The 19,604-nt window shown below is 48.0% G+C and overlaps 1 gene segment (V, D, J or C); it reads left to right on the top strand.

The window, feature by feature from the left end:
• Positions 1-255: 255 nt before the first annotated feature.
• Positions 256-17,326, top strand: LOC119964973. The segment is given in 4 exon segments: positions 256-414; positions 601-902; positions 1,414-1,459; positions 16,656-17,326. Coding segments are annotated over 4 exon segments (726 nt in total).
• The last annotated feature ends 2,278 nt before the right edge of the window (positions 17,327-19,604 follow it).

Raw genomic sequence — 19,604 nt, 5'->3', positions numbered from 1 at the left:
AGGCAGAGAGGGTGGAGTAGAGAGGGAGAGACAGAGAGAGATGATTGAGAAACTGATAGGTAGGCCAAAGTGGAGAGGGAGTGAGAGGGAGCAGAGACTGAGGGACACTGAGGGATGGAGTGAGAGAGAGCAGAGACTGAGGGACACTGAGGGAGTGAGAGAGAGCAGAAACTGAGGGACTGATACTGAGGGAGGGAGTGAGAGAGAGAAGAGGAAGTGAACGTGCTGACGTGGTGTCTCTGCCTTATACCATTTACATACTGAGGAACGGGCAGTCAGACTCTCACAGGCTGCAGCTTTATAAAGCAGAGCCCAGTGAAGGGAGAGTTTATCAGTAACCAGGCACAGGGACAGGAGCAGACACCATGATTTCAGCCATCCAGCTGATCTGGCCTCTGGCATTCTGCATCGCAGGTACAAATCTCTCTCCTTTCACCTTGAATATTTTCCTGCTCTCCATTTCAATCCAATTCTACTGACTTGTGATTGAAGGGAAAATGCTGAAAGCAGAGGAACAGTCAGAGTCTCCAACAATATCTCATTGTACAGGCTCTTTCTGTGACAGTTCTTACTTCACTCTGTTTCTCTATTACCCCTCAGGTATCAGTGGAGACATCATCATGACCCAGTCTCCCTCGGTGCTGTCATTGAGCCTGGGCCAGACTGCGACCCTCACCTGTACGGCCAGTCAATCTGTCAGCTATGAGGTTCAATGGTATCAACAGCGAGAAGGTCAGAAACCGGCTCTGCTGATCTACAATGCAGCAACTCGATTCACAGGAACATCTGAGCGATTCACCGGCAGTCAATCTGGAACACGATTCACCCTGACAATCAGCAATGTGCAGAATGAGGATGTCGCTGATTATTTCTGTCAGCAAGATAATAGCTACCCCTACACAGTGATACAAAGCCTTACAAAAACCTCAACACACAGCCCCACCTCCTGTACTGACACATCCCACAGTTTTATATAATATTTAATAATGGACGCACAGTTCCACCTCCTGTACTAACACATCCCACAGTTTTATATAACATAGAATAAATATAAGAAAGGAAAGTAAACAAATTATTTTCACTGTCCACTACACAGTCCAGTCCCTGTGGTGTCCACAGCTCACTGAAGGCCTCAAGTTTCCATCTTACTCTCCATGTCCTCATATGAAGAGCAGCTGAAAGATTTATCACTGTTCCTGTGCTACACTTTTCTTTGTTCTTTGTTCTATTATCCAAAATTAGAATTCTCAACTCTCCCAACAAAACACAGAGACATTCAGAGAAACAGAGAGAGAGAAAGAGTGAGAGAGAAAGACAGTAGTGAGTGAGAGACAGAGAGAGAGACAGAGAGAGGGTGAGAGTGAGTGAGTGAAGCAGAGAGCAGAGGTTTTTGTACAACCCCTGCACTGGAAGCTGTCAGTGTGGCTTACGTTTGGTAAAGGAACCAAGCTCAGACTGAGTAAGTAAACCCCAATCCTCCGTTATTAACCCTTTCAATACTGAAACTTTCTCAAACACAAATGCTGAATAGTTGAAGGTGATAGTGGGGAGCTGCAGTGAATGAAATGGTTCATTGAAGAACACTGTGTAGAACAGGGTGCCCAGCTGTATTTCTTTAGTTCCATTCCCCCCCTTTAAGCAGCAAGATATAAGTAAGCAGCTTTTACCCACCGTGTGGAGGAGATCTGGACGTTTGCAGACTGTGTTCACATTCCTGGACCATGGAGTGAAATCACTCACTAGACTCCTGTCAGTCTGCGTGTGACAGACACGGGCAGAGTTTGATGTGAGCTCTGGCTCCCTGTCACACTCTCTGATATAACTGATCACAGCAGCAGCAGCAGCACAGTGAGACACCGAGGTCCCACTTCCCCCAGCTTTAACTCTGCTCTCTCCACTCCCTGCTTATCTCTTAGCAAAGTTCTGATGACAAACAGGTCCAGCAGGGCTCACAATCCAGTGGCTTCAGTGTTCCAGGCTTTTGGGGAGACTCTCAGTTACTTTCTCTTTGGGTCGAGTTCAGTCTGATATTTATTCCTGATCCAATATTCCTGAAACTCCCTGGAGATATTTTTATTGTTTGATGTGATGTGTGATCTCTGGCTGGGCCAGCATTTATTGCCCATCCCTAATTGCCCTTGAACTGAGTGTCTTGCTCGGCCATTCCAGAGGACATTTCAGAGTCAACACATTACTGAGGATCTGGAGTCACTTGTAGGCTGGACAATGTCAGGATGGCAAATTCCCACTTCAGACCCATACATCCCAGAAATTAACTTTTAAAAATGGCCAAAACTCCCCTTTCCTGCCGGTCCCCATAACCCTTGACCCCCGTCAATCAAAAATCTGTCTAACTCAGCCTGGAATATATTCAATGTCCCAGCATGCACTGCTCTCTGGAAAAGAGAATTCCAAAAACTAACGACCCTCTGGGGAAGAAAATTCCTCCTCATCTCCACCATAAATGGAGATCCCTTATTTTTAAACTGTGTCCACTAATTCTAGATTCCCCACAAGGGGAAACATTCTCTCAGCATCCACCCTGTCAAGCTCCCTCGGAATCTTACATGTTTCAATAAGATCACCTCTCATTCTGCAATGAGTACAGACCCAACCAGCTCAACCTTTCCTCATCAGACATTCCATTCCTCAGTGGAATCAGCCCAGTGAACCTTCTCTGAACTGCTTCCAATGTCAGAATATCCGCCCTTAAGTAAGGAGACCAACATTGTGCCCAGTACTCACGGTGTAGTCTCCCCAATGTGCTGTATCGATGGAGCAAGGCTTCCCTACTTTTATACTCCATTCCCCTTGTAATAAAGGACAACATTCCATTGACCTTCCTAATCACTTGCTGTACCTGCAGGTTAACGTTCTGTGATTCATACACAAGGACACCCAGATCCCTCTGTACCACAGCTTTCTGCAGTCTCTCTCCATTTCAATAATATTCTGCTTTTCTATTCTTCCTAACAAAGTGGACAAGCTCACATTTCCCCACATTATACTCCATCTGTCAAATGTTCTCCCCACTCACTGAACCTATCAATATCCCTTTTCAGACTCTGTATCCTCCTCACAACTTGCTTTCCTACCTATCATTTTATCATCAGCAAATTTAGCTACAATATTCTCATTCCTTTCATCCAGCTCATTAATATAGATTGGAGAGTTAAAACCCCAAACAGCAGCCATCTTCCTTTGTGCTGGATATGACTCCAACCAGCAGAGAGTTTTCCCCCTGATTCCCATTGACTCCAGTTTTGCTCGGGCTCCTTGATGCCAAACTTGGTCAAGTGCTGCCTCGAGGTCAAAGGGCAGTTACTCTGGCTTCACCGCTGGAGTTCAGCTCTTTTGTCCTTGTTTGAACCAAGGCTATAATGAGGTCAGGAGCTGAGAGACCCTGGCAGATCCTTAACTGAGCGTCAGTGAGCAGGTTATTGCTGAGTAAGTGTTGAGAGCACTGTTGAAACAACACCCATCGTTTTGCTGATGATTGAGTGTTGACTGATGGGACAGTAATTTTCCAGACTGGATTTGTCCAGCTTCTTGTGGACAGGACATCCCTGGGTAATTTTCCACATTGTTGGGTCGATGCCAGCTTTGTAGCTAAACTTGAACAATTTGGCTAGGGGTATGTTCTGGAACACAAGACCACAAGATATAGGAGCAGGGGTAGACCATTCGGCCCATCGAACCTGCTGCATCATTCAATACTATCATGACTGATCTTGGTCTTCAATTCCATTTTCCCACTCCCCGTGTCCGTTAATTCTCTGGGAGACCAAACATCTGTGAATCCCAGCCTGGAATATATTCAAAGAGGGAGCATCCAGAACCCTCTGGGGTCGAGAACTCCAAAGATTCACAATCGTTTGAGTGAAGAAATTTCTCTTCATCTCAGTCCTAAATGATCAGCTCCTTATCCTGAGACTGTGACCCTGTATTTCAGATGTCCCGACCAGCAGAGACAATCTCTCAGCGTCTACACAAGTCTGGAACACAAGTCTTCAGGTCTACTGGGGGGATGATGTCAGGACCCGGAGCATTCGCAGTATCCAGGGCCTTCAGTAGTACTGGGGGGATGATGTCAGGGCCCGGAGCACTCGCAGTATCCAGGGCCTTCAGTACTACTGGGGGGATGATGTCAGGGCCCGGAGCATTCGCAGTATCCAGGGCCTTCAGTACTACTGGGGGGATCATGTCAGGGCCCAGTGTGTCAGGGCCCAGAGCATTCACAGTATCCAGGGCCTTCAGTACTACTGGGGGGATGATGTCAGGGCCCAGAGCATTCGCAGTGTCCAGGGTCTTCAGTATTACTGGGGGGATGATGTCAGGGCCCGGAGCATTCGCAGTGTCCAGAGCCTTCAGTACTACTGGGGGGATGATGTCAGGGCCCAGAGCATTCACAGTATCCAGGGCCTTCAGTACTACTGGGAGGATGATGTCAGGGCCCGGAGCATTCGCAGTATCCAGGGCCTTCAGTACTACTGGGGGGATGATGTCAGGGCCCAGAGCATTCACAGTATCCAGGGCCTTCAGTACTACTGGGGGGATGATGTCAGGGCCCAGAGCATTCGCAGTATCCAGGGCCTTCAGTGAAAAAATGAAAATGAAATGAAAATCTCTTATTGTCACGAGTAGGATTCAATGAATTTACTGTGAAAAGCCCCTAGTCGCCACATTCCGGTGCCTGGTACGGGAATCGAACCGTGCTGCTGGCCTGCTTGGTCTGCTTTAAAAGCCAGCGATTTAGCCAAGTGAGCTAAACCAGTCCCTGTTTCTTGATATCATGTGGACCATAAGACCATGAGACATAGGAGCATAATTAGGCCACTCGGCCCATCGAGTCTGCTCTGCCATTCAATCATGGCTGATATTTTTCTCACCCCCATTCTCCTGCCTTCTCCCCATAACCCCTGAACCCCTGATAATCAAGAGCCTATCTATCTCTGTCTTAAAGACACTCAGTGATTTGGCTTCACAGCCTTCTGTGGCAAAGAGTTTCACTGACTCTCCACCTTCTGGCTGAAGAAATTCTTCCTCATCTCAGTTTTAAAGGATCGTCCCTTTAGTCTGAGATGGTGTCCTCTGGTTCTAGTTTCTCCTACAAGTTGAAACATCCTCTCCACGTCCACTCTATCCAGGCCTCGCAGTATCCTGTAGGTTTCAATAAGATCCCCCCTCATTGTTCTAAACTCCAACGAGTACAGACACAGAGTCCTCAACCGTTGCTCATACGACCAGCTCTTCATTCCAGGGATCATTCTTGTGAACCTCCTCTGGACCCTTTCCAAGGCCAGCACATCCTTCCTTAGATACGGGGACCAATCCCGGCCCTGGGTCACTATCCGTTTGGAGTTTGCACATTCTCCCCATGTCTGTGTGGGTTTCACCCCCACAACCCAAAGATGTGCAGGTTAGGTGGATTGGCCAAGCTGAATTGCTCCTTAATTGGGGGAAAATTGGGTACTCTGGGGCCCAAAATACTCTAAATGGGGTCTGACAAGAGCCTTACACAGCCTTAGAAGTACATCCTTGGTCTTGTACTGTAGTCCTCTTGACATGAATGCTAACATTGCATTTTCCTTCTTAACTGCCGACTGAACCTGCATGTAAACCTTAAGAGAACCTTGAACAAGAACTCCCAAGTCCCTTTGTGCTTCTGATTTCCTGAGCATTTCCCCATTCAGAAAATAGTCAATGCCTAAATTCCTCCTTCCAAAGTGCCTAACCTCACACTTTTCCACATTGTATTTCACTTGCCGCTTCATTGCCCACTCTCCTAGCTTGTCCAAATCCTTCTGCAGCCCTCTGCTTCCTCAATACTACCTGTCCCTCTACAGATCTTTGTATCATTTGCAAACTTAGCAACAGTGCCTGGGCTGGTTTAGCTCACTGAGCTAAATCGCTGGCTTTTAAAGCAGGCCAGCAGCACGGTTCGATTCCCGTACCAGCCTCCCCGGACAGGCGCCGGAATGTGGCGACTAGGGGCTTTTCACAGTAGCTTCATTGAAGCCTACTCGTGACAATATGCGATTTTCATTTTTCATTTCTTTGCAGTTCCTTCTTCCAGATCATTAATGTATATTCTGAAAAGTTGTGGACCCAGCACAGACCCCTGAGGCACACCACCAATCACCGGCTGCCATCCTGAAAAAGACCCTCTTTATCCCCACTCTTTGCCTTCTGCCAGTCAGCCAATCCTCTATCCATGCCAGGATCTTACCCTTAACACCATAGGCTCTTAATGTATTTCACAGTCTCCGATACGGTCCCTTGTTAAAGGCCTTCTGGAAATCTAAATAAATCACGTCCAATGGTTCCCCTTTGTCTAACATCCTTGTTACCTCCTCAAAAAACTCTAACAGATTTGTCAGGCATGACATCCCTTTGACAAAGCCGTGCTGACTCATTTCTATTTCATCCTGCACTTCCAAGTATTCCGCGATCACATCTTTAATAACGGATTCTAAAATCTTAACAATGACCAAAGTCAGGCTATGCGGCCTATACTTTCCCATCTTCTGCCCCCCTCCCTGCTTAAACAGTGGTGTCACTCTAGCCACATTAGCCACTTTCCAGTGGGACTGTTCATGCCTCCAGTGATTCCTGAAAGATCACCACCAATGCCTCCAAAACCTCCTCAGCTATCTCCTTTAGGACCCTGGGGTGTAGTCCATCCGGTCCAGGTGACCTTTCAGTTTCCAGAGGAACCTTCTCCTTAGTAATGGCCACTGCATTCACCTCTGCCCCCTGGTTCTCCTGAAGCTCTGGCATCCCACTGGTGTCTTCCACCGTGAAGACTGATGCAAAGTAACTATTCAGTTTGTCTGCCATTTCTTTGTTTCCTATTATTACTTCTCCAGCCACATTGTCCAACATGGTCCAATGTCTATTTTTGCCTCTCTTACCTTTTATATACTGAAAGGAACTCTTCCTATCTTTCTTTATATTACTAGCTAGCTTGCACTCATATTTCATCTTCTTCCCCCTTATTGCTTTTTTACTTGTCCTTTGCTCACTTTTAAAGGCTTCCCAATCCTCTGGCTTCCCACTAATCCTCACAACTTTGTGTGCTTTTTCTTTTGCTTTTATGTTTCCTCCTCCTTGGGATGAATTTCTGCCATGCCTCCCGAATAATCCCCAAAAATTCCTGCCATTCCTGTTCCACTGTTTTCCCTGCTCGGCTCCTTTTCCAATCAACTCTGGCCAGCTCCTCCCTCATGTCTTTGTAGTTACCCTTATTTAATTGTAATACTGTTACATCTGACTCCAGCTTCTCCCTCTCAAACTGCAGGGTAAATTCTCCCATTTAGTGGTCACTGCTCCCTAAGGGTTCCTTCATCTTAAATTCCCTAATCAAGTCTGCCTCATTGCACAGCATCAAATCCAGAATTGCCTGTTCCCTAATAGGCTCTGTCACAAGCTGCTCCAAAAAAAATCTTAGACATTCCACAAATTCCTTTTCTTTGGACCCAATACCTGATTTTCCCAGTCCACCTGCAATATCACATGATTATTGTGATATTGCCCTTTTTAAAAAATATATTTTAATTCAAACTTTTGTCAAAAACATAATTTTTTGCATAACCATTCACAACCATTAACATAACAAAATAAATGTTCACCATATATACAGAAAAAGAACAATACTACGTAACAATTCCCCCCCCCCCCCCCCCCCCCCCACCACCACCCCCGCCCCGGGATGCTGTTGCTGCTGACCTTTACTGCTCTCCAAGAAAGTCGAGGAACGGCTGCCACCTCCGAGTGAGCCCCTTCTTAAGGCAAACATTATTTTCTCAAGACTGAGAAACCCAGCCATGTCACTAACCCAGGTCTCTACACTCGGGGGCTTCGAGTCCCACCACATTAAAAGGATCTGTTTCCGGGCTACCAGGGAGGCAAAGGCCAATACGTCGGCCTCTTTCACTCTCTGAACTCCCGGATTGTCTGACATACCGAAGATGCTATCTCTGGACTCGGCACCACCCGTGTGTCCAAGATCTTGGACATTGCCTCAGCGAATCCCTGCCAAAATCCCTTAAGAGCCGGGAATGACCAGAACGTATGGACATGATCTGCAGGGCTTCCCACACACCTCGCACATTCATCCTCAACCCCAAAGAGCTTGCTCATCCTGGCTGCCATCATGTGTGCCCGGTGGACCACCTTAACCTGGATTAAGCTAAGCCTGGCACATGATGAAGAGGAATTGACCCTGTTTAGGGCGTCTGCCCACAGGCCCGCATCCAGCTCCCCACCTAGCTCCTCCTCCCATTTGCCCTTAAGTACCTCCACTGGGGCTTCCTCCACCACCTGAAGTTCCCGGTAGATGTCCGAAACCTTCCCCTCCCCTACCCAGGTGCCGGAGATCACCCTATCCTATATCCTGCATGGGGGTAGCAGCGGGAATGATACCACCTGTTTTTTGAGAAAGGTGCGTACCTGAAGGTATCTGAAAGCATTTCCAGGGGGCAAACTGAATTTCTCCTCCAGCGCTTTCAGGCTGGGAAAGGTCCCGTCCATGAACAGGTCCCCCATCCTTTTAATACCTGCCCTATGCCAGCTTTGAAACCCTCCGTCTATCTTGCTTGGGACAAATCTATGATTGTTGCGTATCGGGGTCCAAACAGAGGCTCCCTCCACCTCCCCTGTGCCTTGTCCACTGAGCCCAGATGCTGCCACCACCACTGGACTAGAGGAGTAGCGGGCCGGCGAGAACGGCAGAGGTACCATTGCAAGTGCCCCCAGGCTGGTACCTTTACATGAGGCCACCTCTAACTGCTCCCACGTCGACCCCTTCCCCAATACTCATTTCCTAATCATGGCTATGTTAGCCGCCCAGTAGTAGCTGCAAATGTTCAGCAGCGCCAGCCCTCCCCCGCTTCCCACAGGTACTCCCATTCCACCCGGTCAAAGCCTTTCTCTGCGTTCATCGCCACCACTACTTCTGCCTCCCCTCCCTCTGAGGGCATCATGATGATGTTTAGGAGCCTCCGTACATTGGAGTTCAATTGCCTGCCCTTGACGAAGCCTGTCTGACCCTCCCCTATCACCCCAGGGACACAGTCCTCAATCTTAGCAGCTGAGATCTTGGCCAGCAATTTGGCGTCTACGTTCAGGAACGATATCGGCCTATAAGATCCACACTGTAGAGGATCTTTCAATCACTTGAGGATGAGTCAAATTGAAGTCTGTGACATTGTTGGGGGGAGGGTCCCTCTCTCTTTGGCCTCATTTAAGGTCCTTCGCAGGAGTGGGCTCAGCAGCTCTGAAAATCTCTTGTAGAATTCTACAGGATAGCCGTACGACCCTGGGGCCTTGCCCGACTGCATGTTCCCTAGACCCTTTACCATCTCCTCCAGCTCTATCGGGGCCCCCAGTCCCTCCACCAGATCCTCTTCCACTTTTGGAAACCTCAGTTAGTCCATGAATTGCTTCATCCCCTCCCCTCCCGGCGGGGGCTCTGACTCATACAACTTACCATAGGACGCCCTAAAGACTTTGTTCACCCCCTCTGGGTCCATGACCATGTTGCCCTCCTTATCCCATACTTCCCCAATTTCCCTGGCCGCCTCCCTCTTGCGAAGTTGGTGCGCCAGCATTCTACTCGCTTTCTCCCCGTATTCGTAGACAGCCCCTTCGGCCTTTCTCAGCTGTGCTACCACCTTCCCTGTGGTCAGCTGGTTGAATTCCGCCTGCAGCCTCCGGTGCTATTTCAGTAGCCCCGTCTCAGGGGTTTCTGCGTAGCTCCTGTCTACTCTGAGTATCTCCTCCACTTGTCGTTCTCTCTCCGCTCTTTCTTTCTTCTATCTATGGGATCTGATAGAGATTAACTCCCCTCTGATAACTGCCTTCAGGGCCTCCCACACCGTGGACGCCGCTACCTCCCCGTATCATTAGTTTCCAGGTCATTTTTAATGTTCCTCCTTATCCGCCCACAAACCTCATCGTCTGCAAGCAGCCCCACATCTGGCCTCCATAGTGGGGGCTGCCCTCTCTCCTCCCCAAGACGCAAATCCACCCAGTGTGGAGCAGGATCGGAGACTGCAATGGCCGAGTATTCTGTCCCCTCCATGTGAGGGATTAACGCCCTGCTCATCACAAAAAAATCTAAATCGGTCGGGCGAATCTATATTGCCTTTTTTACATGCTTTCTCTATCTCCTGATTTATTTTCTGCCCCACATCCTGACTACTGCTAGGGGGCCTGTACATAACTCCCATCAGGGTCTTTTTACCTTTGCGATTCCTCAACACTACCCACAGAGATTCTATGCCGTCTGATCCTATATCGCTCCTTACTATCGACTTAACTTCATTCCTTACTAACAATGCAACTCCGCCCCCTTTGCCCATCTGCCTGTCCTTTCGATAGGACACATATCCTTGTATATTTAGATCCCAGCCCTGATCCCCTTGCAGCCACGTCTCTGTGATGCCCACAACATCGTACCGGCCAATTTCAATGTGCGCAGCAAGCTCATTTACCTTGTTCCATATACTGCGTGCATTAAGGTACAATTCCCTCAGCCCTGCGTTGATCACCTCTCTTCTCACATTTGTCGACTTTTTTGCTCTGCCTGAGGGTGATGTTGTTCTCTTATTTTGGTTCCCGATTTCCCCTTCAGTTATGACACCTTCTAACTTTTCTATTATAAATGTTTTTATTCTCCATTTTCACATTTTCCTTCAAAATTTACACCCCTCCCACAAACAGTAAGCGGTAGCAAATACAACATCAATCCCCTTAACAATAACAACGATCCCATTCTCCCACCACCCCAAACAACGGCCCACCTGTCAATATATGCATCCAATAAAACAAAACCTCCCACGGTGGAAACAAAAAACAAAGGAGAAAAAGAAAAAGGAGTCCGGGACCGCCCATGGTCACCATAGAGTCCACACCCCCCCTCCCGCCTCACCCCCCCACCACACTCAATGCCGTCCAACCTCTGAAAGAGTGCCATACATGAAACTCAAAAGTTGTAAACACCCCCCACCCCCCGCCCTCCCAACTCCTCCCGTCCACTGCCTCTTGTAAAACTCCTTCCCCCAACCTTGGTTCCTTCCCCCCAACTTTCCACCCCGGCTAGACGACTCGGACCCTGTCCTGCCAGGCTCCGATGGCCGCAGCCCCTCACCCCACCTCACTCCCGTTCACTGGCCAGCTTAAACCGGCCAGCGTGGAGGCCCGCCCAGGTCACTTTCCCCCTTGCCCGGCCCAAGGAAAGCCCAGGAATCCCCTTTTAGTACACAAACCCCGCATATCCACCTACACCCCAAAGAGCCCTCACTTCGAGTGAAAGTCCCATCACTCCTGGTCACCCTGTTAGGGGGTTTTTATAGGCCTCCAAAAAGTTCCAGAGATGTAGAGAAAAGGATTGCAAAGATGATTCTGGATAGGAGCGAAAGTAACAGGGTAGTTGTTATGGGGGACTTTAACTTTCCAAATATTGACTGGAAACACTATAGTTTGAGTACTTTAGATGGGTCCGTTTTTGTCCAGTGTGTGCAGGAGAGTTTCCTGACGCAGTATGTAGATAGGCCAACAAGAGGCGAGGCCGTATTGGATTTGGTACTGGGTAATGAACCAGGACAGGTGCTAGATTTGGAGGTAGGTGAGCACTTTGGTGATAGTGACCACAATTCAATTACCTTTACTTTAGTGATGGCAAGGGATAAGTATATACCGCAAGGCAAGAGTCATATCTGGGGGAAAGGCAATTATGATGCGATGAGGCAAGACTTAGGTGCATCGGCTGGAGAGGAAAACTGCAGGGGATGGGCACAATTGAAATGTGGAGCATGTTCAAGGAACAGCTACTGCGTGTCCTTGATAAGTATGTACCTGTCAGGCAGGGAGGAAGTGGTCGAGCGAGGGAACCATGGTTTACTAAAGCAGTTGAAACACTTGTCAAGAGGAAGAAGGAGGCTTATGTAATGATGAGACGTGATGGTTCAGTTAGGGCGCTTGAGAGTTACAAGTTAGCTAGGAAGGATCTAAAGAGAGAACTAAGAAAAGCCAGGAGGGGTCATGAGAAGTCTTTGGCAGGTAGGATCAAGGATAACCCTAAAGCTTTCTATAGATATGTCAGGAATAAAAGAATGACTAGGGTAAGAGTAGGGCCAGTCAAGGACAGTAGTGGGATGTTGTGTGTGGAGTCCGAGGAGATAGGAGAGGTGCTAATGAATATTTTTCATCCGTATTCACACAGGAAAAAGACAATGCTGTCGAGGAGAATACTGAGATACAGGTTACTAGACTAGAAGGGCTTGAGGTTCATAAGGAGGAGGTGTTATTGATTCTGGAAAGTGTTAAAATACATAAGTCCCCTGGGCCGGATGGGATTTATTCTAGGATTCTCTGGGAAGCTAGGGAGGAGATTGCTGAGAATTTGGCTTTGATCTTTAAGTCATCTTTGTCTACAGGAATAGTGCCAGAAGACTGGAGGATAGCAAATGTCCCCTTGTTCAAGAAAGGGAGTAGAGATAACCTCGGTAACTATAGACCAGTGAGCCTTACTTCTGTTGTGGGTAAAGTCTTGGAAAGGTTTATAAGAGATAGGATATATAATCATCTGGAAAGGAATAATTTGATTAGAGATAGTCAACATGGTTTTGTGAAGGTTAGGTCGTGCCTCACAAACCTTATTGAGTTCTTTGAGAAGGTGACCAAACAGGTGGATAAGGGTAAAGCAGTTGATGTGGTGTATGTGGATTTCAGTAAAGCGTTTGATAAGGTTCCCCACGGTAGACTATTGCAGAAAATACAGAGGCATGGGATTCAGGATGATTTAGTAGTTTGGATCAGAAATTGGCTAGCTGCAAGAAGACAAAGGGTAGTGGTTGATGGGAAATGTTCAGACTGGTGTCCAGTTACTAGTGGTGTACCACAAGGATCTGTTTTGGGGCCACTGCTTTTTGTAATTTTTATAAATGACCTGGAGGAGTGCGTAGAAGGATGGATGAGTAAATTTGCAGATGACACTAAAGTCGGAGTTGTGGACAGTGCAGAAGGATGTACAAGTTACAGAGAGACATAGATAAGCTGCAGAGCTGGGCTGACAGGTGGCAAATGGAGTTTAATGCAGAAAAATGTGAGGTGATTCATTTTGGAAGGAATAACAGGAAGACAGAGTACTGGGCTAGTGGTAAATTCTTGGTGGTGTGGATGAGCAGAGAGATCTCGGTGTCCATGTACATAGATCCCTGAAAGTTGCCACCCAGGTTGAGAGGGTTGTTAAGAAGGCGTACGGTGTGTTAGCTTTTATTGGTAGAGGAATTGAGTTTCGGAGCAATGAGGTCATGTTGCAGTTGTACATAACTCTGGTGCGGCCGCATTTGGAGTATTGTGTGCAGTTCTGGCCGCCGCATTATAGGAAGGATTTTTCCTCGCAGATCCTTGTTAATCTCCATCACCTTCCGCATCCCCTTCCCCATCGCGGTAAGTTGATCACCGTGCTGCAATAATGTCTCCTCTACTTCCTTCAGTGCCTCCCCTTGCTTCCGCACCTCCGCCACTGCGCTCGCCACCGCCGTCCTCACCTGGGAAATCGCCTCCTCCACCAGCACACTCAAAACCTCCCTCATCTCCTTCCTCATTGTCTCCATGTATTGTGTAAACTGCCTTTCGAATTCCGCAGCCATCACCTTAGTTATTTCTTCAGCCGTAAACAATGCGGCCTCCCCTGGTGCTGAAGCCTCCATTTTCCTTGGTGACCCCGCGGTGACCTTTCCACTCCCCGACGGACCTTCAGCTGTTTTCACAGCCATTTTTTTACTGGTCCTTGACATATCCCTTCGCTTTGCTTTCTCCTGACCTTTACCGCCTTCGCTGCCCCCAGGACCGGGCGTCAATCCCTGACAATGCCGTTCCTGAACGGGAGCACTCCAACGTGCGGCTGCCTCCCGCTCGATGACACCTTCTAAGTTAATACTCTGGTTCCCCCCCGCCCTGCCATATTAGTTTAAATCCTCCCGAGTGACACGAGCAAATCTCCCAGCCAGGATATAGGTGCCCCTCGAGTTTAGATGCAATCCACCCTTCTTGTATAGGTCCTTCTGGCACCAGGGAGGCAACACACCATCCTGGAGTCTCTTTCACGTCCATAGAAACACCTATCTGTGCCCCTTACTATAGAGTCCCCTATAACTATCACTCTCCTGCATTTTGCCCTCCCCTGCTGAGCAACAGAGCCAGTTATGGTGCCACTGTTCTGGCTGCTGTTGTTTTCCTCTGATAGGATTAGGGATTAGGGATTAGTGAATCAAACTGGCTGAAGACTGATATCTGTGATGCTGGGATCTCAGGAGGAGGCTGGGATGGATCATCCACTCGGTATTTCTGGTTGGGCTCCTCCATCATGGAGGATGGAGATATTTGTGGAGCCGCCTCCTCCAGTGAGTTGTTTAATTGTCCATCAGCATTCACGTCTGTTTATGTCAGGACTGCAGAGCTTTGATCTGATCCGTGGGTTGTGGGATCGTTTAGCTCTGTCTGCCACATGCTGCTTCTGCTGTTTGACACACAGTCCTGTGTTGTATCGGCACCAGGTTGACACCTCATTTTTCAGTCTGCCTGGTGCTGCTCCTGGCTTGTCCTCCTGCACTCTTCATTGAACTGAAACCAGCAGAAAATCCACCCAAACAGACTCATGTGTCTCTGATTTGTCTGTGTGTTTATTAGACGTGACTGAGCAGATAGCAAGAGTTTCAGCAGCAACAAAGATGTTTCTCTAGTTCACCTCCCATTTTCCCCATCCACTTCCAAAATCCTTACGGGGAAAGGGCTCAGCTCCTGCCATTGACAGGCTAAATGTCCCCCCTCTAGACTCCAGGCCTCCCATAATCTGCTCTCCATCTCTCTCCTGAAGACACTCTCTCTGGCTGGGGAACAGCTCCACCCTCCCCAAGTGGCCTCATTCCTCCAAGTGTGAGGCAGGAGGGTGAACATGGCAGCCTATTGGAGTGTGAGGTGTCAGCCATGCCTCAGTGGGTAGCACTCTGGCCTCTGAGTCACAACGTTGTGGCTTCAAATCTCACTCCAGAGATTTGAGCACATAATCCAGGCTGAGACTCCAGTGCAGTATTGTGGGAGCGCTGCACTGTCAGAGGTGCTGTCTTTCTGATTAAACAAACTGATGTCTGCCCTCTCAGGGGGTGTAGAAGATCCCATGGCACTATTAGAGGGAGAGCAGGGGAGATCTCCCCGGTGTCCTGGTCAATATTTATCCCTCAGTCAACTTCACTAAATATCTGATGATCTGGTCATTGTCACTCTGCTCTCTGGGATCTTACTCTGCACAATTGGCTGTAAAACACTTTGGGACATTCTGAGGTGGTGTCAGATGCTATAGAAATGCAAGTCTTTCTTTAAGGTTGGCGATTACTGATCCGACCCTCGCCCATTGTCTGCGCACTCTAGGAGCAGTAACCCTGTCTGACCCCCGGACACTGAGACTTATTGTAGCCTCACCCTTGACCCCAGCCCAGTGCTGGGCAGCAAGGTTTGAAATTCAATCTAGAAACTTCTACACAGACAGCCAATCAGAATCCTTTGTGTAGTGTGTTGATCGAAGTCTGCTCCAATGTTCTGGGATAAGGTTCTCTCGATCTGTGTGTGATCTGAGGTTTGTTAATGTTTAACCTGTTCCCCCAGACAGACTGATCAATAGTTTGAGCTTCCTGACTGGTTAACAGCTTCTGAAAGGGACACTGCATCTTTAAATACTCTCACTATTAACCATTTCAGTGCTTAACTTGCAGCACCTTCTTCACAAATGTAAAAGCAACATTCCAAAATCCGGTGGAAACCGACGGAGACATGGGGTAAACGTGCAAACTTTACACAGACAGTTAACCAAGGCCGCAATCCACCCCCAGTTCCTGGCATTGTGAGGTAGCATTGCTAACCACTGTGCACTTTAAAAAAATAAATTTAATGTACCCAATTCATTTTTTTCCAATTAAGGGCCGATTTAGCGTGGCCAATCCAAGTACCCTGTACATCTTTGGGTTGTGGGGGGTGAAACTCACGCACACACGGGGAGAATGTGCAAACTTCACAGTGATGCAGGGCCGGGATTGAACCCGGGTCATTGGCGCCATGAGACAGCAGTGCAAACCACTACGCCACCGAGCCACCACTCCACTGTGCCATTTAATCTATTCAATTATATCACAGTCATCCTCTCACAATGTCCCTCACTATTGCTTTGTGTGAACATATTTGTTCTGAACTCTCTCTATCTCCAGCTTGAATATCCTCCCACTGCTCTGACACTGTTTTACCATCAAGTCCCTATTTCCTGTCCATTTTGGCAAATCCCAGTTTAGTAAAATTGGCCTTTCCCCAATTAAAACTTTCATCTTGGTCTGTCTTTACCCTTTTCAATAACTACTCTAAATCTAACTGAATTATGATCACTATTACCCAATACTCTCCCACTGATACCCCCTCACCTGCCCAGATTCAATCACTAAAACTGTCCAAAACTGCACCTTCTCTTGTTGGGATTATTCCGTGCTGGATTGTCAGAATTCTGCATCATCTATCCATTGGCATTGATTTGATTCCAGTTAATATTTGGGAAGCTGACATCCTTTATAATGGCAGCGATTAAAATTCCTTCTCTTTTCTTCCAGGCCGTGAGAATTCACAACCCACACTGACCCTGCTGCCCCCCTCCCTGGAGGAGGTCAAGACCAAGGGCACTGCCACCCTGGTGTGCCTTGCCAATCACTTCTATCCCGATGAGCTGGTGGTAGAGTGGAAGAAGGATGGTGCAGCCATTTCGGACGGGGTTCAGACCAGCAACTACCTGCGAGCTTCGGACAACACCTACAGCGTCAGCAGCCTGCTGACCCTCTCTGGCTCTGCCTGGGAGTCCAACGCCAGCTTCTCCTGTGCCCTCACCCACGTGAGCCTCTCCTCTGCCCTCAGCAAGAGCATCAGGAGATCAGAATGTGCGTAGGGTGTTAGAGACAGTCCACAGAGGAGACACAACTTTAAATAGAACAGGGGTGAGCTGGGAGGGTAAAGGTCATTGTCAGCACTGAATTACAACCTTCTCGGGACTGGGTCTGAGACACTTCTGAGGGTCAAGGGTTAATTCACTTTCAGGATGGTGTAGAGCGAAATTTACTCTGTATCTAACCCTGTTTGTACATGTCCTGCAAGAGTTTGATAGGGCAATGTGGAGTGAGGTTTACTCTGTATCTAACCCTGTGCTGTACCTGTCCTGGGAATGTTTGATGGGACAGTGGAAAGGGGGATTTACTCTGTATCTAACCCCGTGCTGTACCTGTCCTGGGAATGTTTGATGGGACAGTGTAGAGGGGGCTTTACTCTGTATCTAACCCCGTGCTGTACCTGTCCTGGGAATGTTTGATGGAACAGTGTAGAGGGAGCTTTACTCTGTATCTAACCCCGTGCTGTACCTGTCCTGGGAATGTTTGATGGGACAGTGCAGACTCGTGATGCCAAGCAACACCTTTCTAAGATGCTGAAGACTGTCAGCTGTACAAAAATAATGTGACCCTCTGAAATCTCTGCTTCAGGAAACCAGACCTCCTTCCTGCTCACCCTGCAGTTACAATTTAAGGTTTAGTCACTGTTTAAAGGGACAGGATTCTCATCTTATTGAGAAAATCTCCACCAGTGTTTTAATAAACCTCCATTCTCCCTGTGAATTTCTCCAGCTTCCTCTGGCTGGGCTGTTTGTTCAAGTCTTTTTTCTGACAATGTAAATCTGTAAAAGGTAATAAACATTAAGAATATTCAGTCTGTGTCTCGTGTGTGCTTTGGAAATGTCCCTCCTCCCCATCAGCTGATTGGCTGCATTTGAGCAAGTGATTGTCATGATTGGCTAGTTGGCCTGTCAATCAATGACACATCAGCAGAAGATTGGATACAAAGACAATTATCAATCATTTTTAAATGATCAGTTTGATCTGGAATCTCTGAGTTTACAAGATTCAAATCAGAAAATAAACTGAAAGTTGCTGGGATTAAATCATCACAATCACAATTCTCCAACCCATATTCCCCACCTCCCCCTTGACCTGACCATCTCACGTGGTCTCACTATTCCCATAGTTTCAATCACAGATAAGACCATCTCTGATCACTTCCTTGTATCACTCCCCACCCACATCCCCCTTCCACACCCCAACCCGACCCCCTTCTGTATCCATCCCTGGAAAAACCTATTCCCCAATTCACTTCCAACGGCACCTTCAAAATGCCAACTATCTGTCTCTGGCCCTCCGATCACCACAACATTTCTGCAGCGACTGATTTACCCAACCTCACCCTCACCTCCACTTTTGATATCCTCGTTCCCAATAAAACCATTCCTCTCTCTCACCCTGATCGTTCCCCCTGCTACGGCCTCATCGCCACTCAATTAATCCAAGTAACGCAGACTTGAAAGGATGTGGTGGAGAACTGGTTTATCCATCCACTGTCAGATCCGGCTGGACCACTCAAACACTCCCGGCACCTACTCCCATCTGCTAAAACTGCTCACTATTCCAGGATCATCCTGGAATGTAAAGATAAGCCCGGCTTCTTTTCTCCACTGCAGACCATCTTCTTAAACCCCTCTCCCCTGTCCCCTCCACCCTCACCTCCAACAACAAGTTGGAGGGGCTCATTGACGTCTTTGTCACTAAGATTGAGACGATCCAATCAGCTGCCTCGGCCACATCCCTCCCTTCCACTAGCCCGTCTGGACAAACTTTGTCTAATTCTCCCCCCTGCCCGGGCTCTGAACTCACATCTTTCTCTAGTTTCTCTCCTATCTCCCCTCGTGCCCTCTCTGAGCTCATCTTGTCCATGAGACCCACCTCCTTCTCTCAGCTCATCTGCTCCAGAAACCATCGCCCATGTCTCCGTTACCTCTGGATGTGACTATTCCAATACACTCCTGGCTGCTCGCCCACATCCTACCCTCCGGAAACATGAGCTCATCCAAAACTCTGCTCTCCCAGCCTGAACTCTCACCAAGTCCCATTCCCCTATCACCCCCTGTGCTCACTGACCCATATTGGCTTCTGGTCAAACAATGTCTTGATTTTAAAATTCTCATCCTTGTTTTCCAATCCCTCCATGTCCTCGCCCCTCCCTATCTCTGGAATCTCCTCCAGCCCCACAACCCTCCGAGATATCTGCGCTCCTCTAATTCTGGCCTCTTGTACATTCCTGATCAGAATCGCCCCACCATTGGCGGCCGTGCCTTCAGCTGCCTGGGCCCCAAGCTCTGGGATTCCCTCCCTGAACCTCTCCATCTCTCTGTCTCACTGTGATCCTTTAAGGAACTTTTTAAAGTCCATTTTTTGACCAATCATCTGAGTTAATATCTCCCTCTTTGTCTGGGTGTTATACTTTGTTACATAATGACATTGTGTGATATCTCGTTATGCTAACTGAACTATATAAATCACAGTTGTTGCTGTTGAACATTCACTCTTCACTCTGTGCACTGGAGATGTTGGTCCAGCTTGTGGGATCATACTGTGCAATCCCTGATGCCTCCTGGGTAATACCGGAAACACACTTCGATCCCACCATCGTAAATAGTGAAATTTAAA

The sequence above is a fragment of the Scyliorhinus canicula genome, chromosome 4, assembly GCF_902713615.1.
Source record: "Scyliorhinus canicula chromosome 4, sScyCan1.1, whole genome shotgun sequence".
In the NCBI taxonomy this organism is placed as follows: Eukaryota; Metazoa; Chordata; class Chondrichthyes; order Carcharhiniformes; family Scyliorhinidae; genus Scyliorhinus; species Scyliorhinus canicula.
This window is presented reverse-complemented; position numbering and strand designations above follow the sequence as displayed.